The 9,225-nt window shown below is 43.5% G+C and overlaps 1 protein-coding gene across 2 annotated transcripts in view; it reads left to right on the top strand.

Moving 5' to 3' along the window:
* Nucleotides 1-9,225, top strand: part of RSU1 (Ras suppressor protein 1) — a 116,434-nt gene that overhangs the window by 4,770 nt on the left and 102,439 nt on the right. Inside the window, exon 2 of one of the 2 annotated variants that reach the window (XM_010576448.1) lies at nt 64-175. In XM_010576448.1, coding sequence (XP_010574750.1) covers nt 64-175 — 112 coding nt within the window. Of the gene's footprint in view, nt 1-7; nt 176-9,225 lie in introns of those variants that run through there. The other variant, XM_010576533.1, reaches the window with a different exon arrangement.

Raw genomic sequence — 9,225 nt, 5'->3', positions numbered from 1 at the left:
GGGGGCCGCCCCCGGCCGGGTCCCCGCTGCCCGCCTCACGGTGTCCGTTTCTGCCCCGCCCAGGCCATGTCCAAGTCGCTGAAGAAGATCGTGGAGGAGAGCCGGGAGAAGAACCAGCCCGAAGTGGACATGTGCGACCGCGGCATCTCCAACATGCTGGACGTGCCCGGCCTCTGTAGGTACCGGCGGCGGCGGCGGGCGGGGAAAGCGCGGAAACTTCCTTATTTGTCCCGGGAGGAGCCGGGGCCGCTGCCGGCCCTGGGCGCGGGGGGGCGGCCCGGCCCGGCCCGGCTGCCGCCCCGGCCCCTCGGCGGCGCGGGGCTACCCGAGCCTCTCCTGTGTCGGGGGCGTCCCGGGGCTTTGGGCATCGGGGCCCTGGGGAGAGGTTCGTGGGCGGGGGGAAGCGCTCCGCTCCCAGCTGCCGGCAGCGGCACGGCCAGCCGGCAGCGCCTTCGGGAGAGGCCCCGCTCCGCTGCACCGAGAGGCCGGCGTGGGGAGCCGGGGCTGCCTCCCGCCTCTGCCGTTCCCGTCTCGCCGCTGTCATTCTGGCCCGCGGGTGGCGGGGAGACTTCGCCTCCTGTCCGTCTCGCCTCTCCCTGCTACGGAAGCAGAAACGCCGCCAGCCCAGCAGCATCTCCGCTGGACTTTGAAAGGGATGGGGTGACGTTAGCCTGGAGCTAGGCACGGCGGGTCTCTGAAGGAGAGTAAGGTAATGCTGTATTACAAATACAGTAATACCGTACTTTGGATATTGCGTGACTGCATGTGTTCTCCAGAACTGTGACAAGTACGTCGTTACTGGTATGCTGCATTTGCTGTAACTAGCTTACAGCAAATGCAGCATACCGGTAACGGCATACTGTCACAGTTCTGGAGAGCACATAGATGAAGAGCAAGGGAGGTAACTTTGCCTTGCGAGTGTGTATGATGTTATAGTACAGCTGATAGGCAGCAAGTTAAAGTTGTAACTGGCTGTGGCATGCCACAGGCTGAAATTTTTCTGAATGCATGATGTAATGAGGAAAAAGCAAAATCTAAACCAACATACTTGAAATGCTAACCATGTCCTGGTTTAGCTCTTTACTATGTTTGTTAAACTTGATAGCAACCGGGAGCAAGTGTACATAACTCTTACATGATGGAAATAAGTTCAGGGAAATGTATGGCTAGCTACAAACTCACCATTGTCTGCAGAGTCAGGAGCAGACCGAAGTTTCTTCAGTCGTATCAGTAAAGGATGAAGACTTAAGTACAGAACCTAGTTCTGCAAAATTCTGTGCTTAAGTCTTCATCCTTTACTGATTCTTTTCCTGCTTATGAGTTGTGCATGGGATTTCTGGAAGATTACATTGTAAAGCCCAGGTATATGAACTCCTGTTAAATAGAAAGCTTCACTGTATTTCTATTGGATGAAGAGTTGTTTGAGACAAAGTAGTGTTTAGCTCACATTAACCACAGACCCATTTTCAGAACTATACTTAGCCCTTTCAGATAAACTAATGCGTTAAGAGTATGGGACAGCAACAGAGTACTGTTGCTTTTGTTAAATAGACTTGCTGCCTGTTATCAATACTAAGACATGTAATTAATTAGCCACCTTTGATCTTTCTTTCAGGTGGGGGGAAAAAAGGTAATTTTGAAGCACATCAGTAATGCTGAAGTAAAAAAAGCTTTTCTTGTACAAAGACTGTTTTGGCTTTGTTGTGCAGGCAGGGTCAGGGACCAAAATGTGGGACTGTGGTTCACAGGTGGTCCCTGGTACTGAGTTGCTAATTAAGCATCTGGAGCTTGTTTGGCAGGGAGCTCCCTACATGAAGCGTAGACTTGTGGTACCCTAGTTACACTGCTTCAGAGAAGTCTGTATGCAGATACTTTTGGTGCACATCGTGTGAATTGATTTAGCATGGGGATTTGGGGCCTTCAGTTTGAGATGGAAGTTAGCAGAGGGAGGAATGATGACTGGTTTCTGTCCAGTTAATTGAGACCTTCTTGCTTTTTCAGTTAGTCTGCACTCTGGCAGAGAAGGCTTAAGTTGGGTGTTTTGGTGGGCTTTTTTTTGCCTTTTTTTTTTTTGTCATCAAGGTATTTGCTACTTTCCATCTGCAGAACCAATAACTTCCTCCAAATATGCCTGTTAAAAAAGTAATGGATAGGTATTACCTCTGAATTTTAGGTAATGATTTGAGAAAATGTTAAACTTGCTTGTTTTCTAACCCTGTCATCTGACTCCTAATGGATGATCTTCTAGTATAGATTGGGTGTTTTGGGTTTCTCTGGCTCTCAGAACTGGCAGAGAAGCTAGATGAGTCTGGCCTGGTGCCTTCCCTTGTAGGTGTGTTGGATATCTTTCCAGTGCAATGTAGTGTTAAAGCTTGCCTTTTCAGAAACTGTGTTTTTTCCGTGAAATAAAGATCTTTGTTAAAAACAATCATCATGATTCATGCCCAGTGACTGTTCTTTCACAGCATCTTGTCTTTAATGAGGGCCACTAGTAGATGTTCAGAGATAAGGGTAAGTTTAGGTTATGATTGGAGGGAACATGGTGGTGGTGTTTTCCCTGGTTTTGGTTATTTGAGGCTTAGGGACTTACTAGGTTGGAGGATACTCCTGAGTTACTGTGTTCAATAGCCCATGATAGGGATTTTGTCTCGCATAATTATTTAATGGTTGCAAATGCCCCTCCCAGAGCAGCCAGTAACTCTTAAAGTAAGCTGCTCCCTATAGTCTTGGTTATTCTTCAGGAAAAGGACCAAGCCTTGTCCCATTGCATTTTTTAGTACTTCCTGCAGAGTGGCTAGTGGACTGACTGATACTTAAGCTTTCTTAACTTAATTCACATAGAATTAATGCAGACACAAGGATTTGGAAGCAGTGCACTGTGTAGCATCTGCTCGGTTTGCCAATCCCTTTGCTGTAGGAGCAGACCTATTCTTGTCATGTGTGTTTAACAAAAAAAAAAAAAAAAAAAAAGTGTTCATAGAAAACTGGTGTTATATGGGGGCAGAGAGGAGAAAAGGGAAAGAGGAATATGTGCCCTGGCTTGGACAGGATTCTTTCCTGGCTTTTCTTCCCAGTCTAGTGAATGACTTGCTATGATACAGGGCAGCCACTCATATTTTCTTTTGCCTTGACTTCCACTGTCTGTAGCAGTTGTGGGAGAGACAAAACAGACCAAACTTGCCTCTGTCAAATACCAATGTCTTTCCAAATCAAGATGAAATACTCTTCCTCTCTGGGTAGAGACTGACACTCAGTATCTGAAACTGTCTTAAACTAGCTTAGACCTAGAAGCTTGACAACCTCTATATCTCTTCCCGCTTTTGTGTTTAGTAGAGGGAGAGTGGAGTTATCACCTTGTTTATAATGTGGTGTTCAGATTCACAAAAGTTCAGTAGTCGCTGAACCACTGCTTGCTCAGGAGTTCATTAATGTCATTAGAAGCTGAATTCTATTTTTGGAATGTTCCTCAGATCCCAGCACTTCCGTGTTTTCTCCCAGTGACTTAAAGTACAAACTAGAATTGTGCTACAGGCCTTCAGAGCATCTGAATTTTCAAGGCTTTCAGAAATGTAATATGAGAAAACTCTTTTCAAACATGTTCTGTAGGAAAGAAATTTCATTTGAGGCTAAAAACATCCCTTGATCTAGGTTTTTTGTGCTTTAGCTCATCATAGTAATGTGAAGACCGTGTAAAACAGTTAAACTTCAAAGGCTTTTCTTATTGTTCAGGGATGCAATAAAACAAATGATTTATGATGACTTTATACAGCCATCAACAATTATGAAGTTGTTCTTGGAGTAAGGACCAGTCTCTAATATCTCATTTATGTATCTTTAAGTGATTGAAATGGGGAAGCTATGAATTAAGGAATTATTTTGCCCAAATAACTTGAGACATCTGCTGCTCTGTAGTCTTGTTGTCAGGGAAGGAATATTGGATGAAATCCTATTTACTCTGTAAGTGTTAATTTGCTCTTGTTATCTTTCCATCTGTAAGCTATTCATATTTTACATAAAGTACATGCTTGTGTGGTAGGAATTAACATGCCTAGAATTATTTATCAGAAAGTTAGTGTTGATATAATTGTCTGTTCCTAAAATAACCAAGGCACAGAAGATGGAGGGGCAGGCTACTTGTAAGTTGTTTTGTACGATAGTGTAATGCTTGTCCTGCGTTAACTTCCTCCGATGGAACAGAAAACGTCTTATCTTGGTTCAGCAAGGTCTCTGGAGTCTTCCTGGTTTGTTTTTTTTTCCCCTTAAAAAAAAAAAGTCTTGTCACCTAAATATTTTATGTAAAGCTAACTTGCAGTGCATGGTAGCAGTATGTGAAACGGCTTGATACTAGGGCCAAAAGGGAAGAGCTTAAACATTCCTCCCTTGACCCACTCCGTTTTGAAGCAATGATGGGACTGGGACCATAATGAGAATTTGTAATTACTATGCAAGTAAATTGCTCTGGCAAAACGGTAGTATCCTGACCCTCAAACTTCTGTGTGGATATTTGGTGCATTCTTGAAATCAAAATAACTTACCGCCTGTATGCTAATTACCGTAATGTTAACAGTAAGGCAACTGAGGTCTGCAGTCCTCAAGGGCAGTCCTTCTTAGTGTCTAGGAGCTCCTCCGTGGCATCCTAGAGAGGTTATAGTAATTTCCCTGTGGGAATCGTGGTGCCCTTTGAATCTCAGGGGACTGGCACTTGGGGTGAATGGTCTGACCTGTTGAGTGATCCTCAGTGAGTCCTGCTAGTTACGCTTACCTGAGCAGTGTATGTCCAAAGCAAAATGGCCCCACCAGGCCTCCTTCAGCTTTGTAGATATTACTTGGGGATGTTAATAAGTTGCTTAAGACAGATGTCTTTATCAGAAGAGCTGATAGTTCAGTTGTCATGCAGAATTGACTTATATATAGGATGAGGAAAACCACAGTCAGCTGTTTCCACAGTACAGTCCTCCTCACAAGAGTAGGTGAGTGGCAGCGTACTGGAAAACTTGGTATTTCCAGGGGCTGGGGCTGGTTGTTTAGTACAGGTCAGTTTAATGTAAGTGAGCAAATTCGCCTACTTGTAAGGAGTGACCAAATGCCAATTTATGTCTAGGCTCCCTTTCTTAAAATGCTTGCAGATCTGTTTCTGAACTGGTAGTAGCTTTGGACCTTTCAAGATTGAAAATCTTTTTGTCTAGGTATGGCTAAAATGCTGCTGGAAGTAGTTCAGAGCACAGATGCCTAAACCTTTGCTCTTTTCAAAATAATATTGGAATCTTGCCTCTTTCATTCCTTTGGGGGATGACAGCCTGCTTTGCACATCAAAGGTGCAATGGGATTCTTTGTCACACATCAGAATGGACTGACATAGTGGAGTTTCAGACAAGGTGTCTAGGCTTCAGTCGAATTTGGACAGTAAAGTCCATATTGAAATGTCTTTGGTCTAGGGATTTTGGCCTTGAAATTCTTGACGTTGGGACTTTGTTCTATTCTGTACAGACGTGAGAAGAAACCCTGCTGAAAATAGGCTGTGTTGAAGAAGACAGCGATGTGACAAATATGGAGAGGGAGTAGTGAGAATAATGCTTGTAAGCTTGTGTTGTTAAAGGCCAGCAGTACACATGGCTTGATGGTTTAGTTAGCAGGCCTACCTTTAAAAACTAAATATGCACAGAACTTTTTATGATATTTAAATTCAGCAGGAGTTTGCTGTTCAGAAGACCCGAGTCTGCAGCCCCAAAGCTTAATTGCCCTTGCGTAACCATCCTCACTTCCTATGTATACAAATGATGAGGTCATGGCAGGAAAGGTTCACCATATGCATACACATGGATTAGATCAGGGTCTCTCAGTTCTCTGTTAGTAAAACACTTCCTTTTCTTACTCTTTTGTTTCTTAGTTCAGTTTGTAAGTGATCTAGAGCAGATACTTGCATGTGTTCTACTGTCTAGCGCTTAGTGCAGTTCAGTGACTTTATACTGCTGTGGTGTAAGTTATGTGCAAGTGGTGTCTCCTCATAAGCTGGCTTCTTGCAGGAGTTATAAATTTTATTTGGTATGTTTTTTCTTTTAAACGTTGAATTACAACTTGAGCACAGAAGCAGAAAATCTTAAGCACTTCTTTTAGTCTATTTCAGTCATCATTCTGATTTGTATGCTTTAAATGGGTGTTTCACTTAGTGGGGCATAGGGGGGTGGGGATCAGGACTACTTTCTTACCACTGCTTGAAGAGTTTATTTTGATAACCTTGGACATATCTAGCCCTAGTGTTAACAAATAATAGAAGTCATATCCTCTTCATAGAAGAGGTGATTTGTAGACAGAAAAGAGTTGAGAAAGGCCTATCATATTGGTGGAGTATGAACTAAATTTGAACCTTTCATCATGTAGTTTCTCAAATCGGTCTAGCTGCTTATTAGAAGGCATGTAATGTGGATTGCTGGTTCTAATGCAATGAAGTTCATTATGGACTCCAACAAAGTAAAGAACAGATTATCTGAATTTTGGATTGTGTCCTGAAGCTGGCAAAGCTCTGTGCAAAGCTGGAACGAACTGGGGAAGGCCACAGAAGTGTGGTGACAGCTTCAGTCTTCGTTCTGCTTTAATATATCAAAGGAAGCATCAACTTCAAAGGAAAAAAGAAATAGCACAAATGTTCTCTTAGAACTCACTCTGTGCCTGGCTGCCTGATTTGACTGTCCAGTCCCTGCACCTGCAGTGCAGCGTTGGTTTTGCAGACCTTCACCTGGCAGCAGCAATGCAGGGGTCCCACATGTTAGGAGTCCAGTTGTCTGTCGTGCTTGTGGTGAGATGCTGACTTTTTAGTATGGAGGTTAGGTGGTGTTAGTTGGTCTTGTTCTGTTACTTTAGTTCAACTTCTCTGCTTTAAAAACAAATCGTAAAGTGAGGTAGAAGCAACTTGGTACAGTATCAAAAAACAATAATGGATTTTATTTTTTTTTTTTGAAAAAGCAGATTAAACAAAATCTTTACTTTCCAATGCTACTGTCGTGGGAAGGACAAAGGAAAAGTTCTGAAATGTTCCTGTACCCCAAATCTTCAAGAACAAAGCTGGAATGCCATTTCCTGATTCTGGTGCCTGCAGCCAGAGCCCTGCTCTTTGTAATGCTCCACACTTCAGCCTTAAAGGCACTCTCCAGTGTCCTTAACATGCGGAGCTACCTGACATGCAGGCACAGTGAGTTGTAAAGGCATGGTGGCGTAGCTAGTCTTCACCATTACCACTATGAGAGGGACTGAGAGTACAAAGCTGATGGAAGTCTTTGGTACGTGTTGTGCGCTTTTTCCTGTCTTTTTGCTAACCTAGGACTTATTTGAACATTTGAGTCTTGGGGAAGATAGTACTTGACTAATTGGATCTTTCCTATATCAGCTTATGAGGGGGAAAAGGGCCCTTTTGGACAGGAGGACATTATGTGGATAGGCACACAAGCCGTTTGAATTGTAATGCAGAAGATAGCCATTACTCTTCTTGTGGGGTGGCAGGAAACTGGCTAGGGCAGAGTAGGTAACTCCACTGCCTGGTAGGAAAATCATTGCTTCTCTTTAAATACAGTGGAGCAAGGCTAACTTCTTGTTGATGCTGGTGTGAGTCTAGGCAAAGCCTCAGAGCTCTAGAATGACTTGTTTCTTAAGTTAAATGCAGGAAAATATGGCTTTTCCTGGCATTGGATGTGGCTCTGATCTAGATTAAGTTGCTGTGGAGCTGGAGACTAGAGCACTTCTCATCTCGGGATGCCAACTGGTAGGGTTGCCCTTCTGGTGGTTGTGTTCTTACTAGTCAGGCTTGGATAATCAAGGGCCTGTGAAACATTGACTTTTGCTGAATGTCACAGCTATTAAAATATCTAAACCAGGAGAAATAAACACGTGAGGAGTACTTAGGCACTTGTTCACAAGCTTGTAACTATCTCCAGTATCTTCTCTTATTTTTTTGTGTAAATTGCATTCCTACATTTAGCTATATATGTAAGGAGTCAGTAGTGTTAAATGGTTGCTTATGGTTCAGATGCTGATATGCCTTTTATGTTTTTAAGCTTAGAGCTCTTTATGGAAGCTGCTGCTCTTGTCTACCCTTCAGTGCTGTATTTTCTACAACACTCTTACAGACTTTCTGTGGGCTTCTTTCTCTGTCCTTCTGTTCTGCTTTGTAAGGTGGTGCAGGCAGTACTTAGACTGCTCATATTTTAGGACAAATTTAGGGTGGGTACACTGTTTCTTCCTTTCTCCTCCCTGCCTTTCCTTCTACCACAACCTGCAATTGCACAAGGAACTGTGGTGATGCCTTTTTTTTTTTTACACTGCACTTTCTGATCTGCTTCTACCTTTGAGTGACTGCTTTGATTCTGCTAACAGGTTATATTTGCCTGTGGTAAGTCATGAGCTTTCAAGGGTTAGCTGAAACAGGTTGCTATATCAGTAAGTAAAAGCTCTCCAAGCTGTTTCCTCCAACTTGCAATTTAGTAAGCATTGATTAGCATGGCCAGTTTTCACATATGCTCACCAGGATATCTTCATTCCCTATGGCAGCAAGGCCCCTGTGGGCTGTCTCTGGGCTAATGTTAGTGATGTTTGTTGCTTGAGGAAAGCTCTGAGGGATAAGAGATGTAGCACTGCAGCTGTCCCTCAGGCTGGAAAAATTCCCAGCTGCCTAGGAGGGGCAGCAAGGTAATTTCTAGAGCTGTTTTGAAGGGGGTGCACTGGAAGTAAGGAAAATGTGTAGGGGAGGAAAATCTTCCCGTTTTTCTAGTTCCGATAAAATACAATAAACTTTTTATGGGGGGGGACAAGATGTTTGAGAACTCCTTCAAGGTGCGAGTTTCTCCTCTGACTATTTAGCATATTTTTCTAATCAGATACTGTTGTCAATTGTCTGCTGTGGAGCTTTTAGGGAAAGCAGTAGTGGTGTGAAGGGTGGAAGTAGGTAAGAAGAAATGTAAAGTGTAGGGGGAGTGCCAGTCTCTGCAGCTGCCTGTGCCCCACGCTCGTTTGTTCATTAAAGTGGAGTCTGAGGGGCTTTGATCAATCAGATCATTCAATTAATTTCAGTAAATATTGTGTGTTGTCATCTGGCCATTCGCCACGCAACAATGATGCTAGTGAGCTACTGTGCTTCATGGATGCGAGGCTGTAAATGCAGCTATCGGTACTTGGGACTTAAATCTAGCACCGACTTGATAATTAATTGGGAACATGCGGAAATGTAATTGCTTGTGG

The sequence above is a fragment of the Haliaeetus leucocephalus genome, unplaced genomic scaffold, assembly GCF_000737465.1.
Source record: "Haliaeetus leucocephalus isolate CR32 unplaced genomic scaffold, Haliaeetus_leucocephalus-4.0 Scaffold0, whole genome shotgun sequence".
NCBI lineage: Eukaryota > Metazoa > Chordata > Aves > Accipitriformes > Accipitridae > Haliaeetus > Haliaeetus leucocephalus.
Note: the sequence above shows the minus strand (reverse complement) of the source record. Positions and strands in the feature narration are given on the sequence as shown.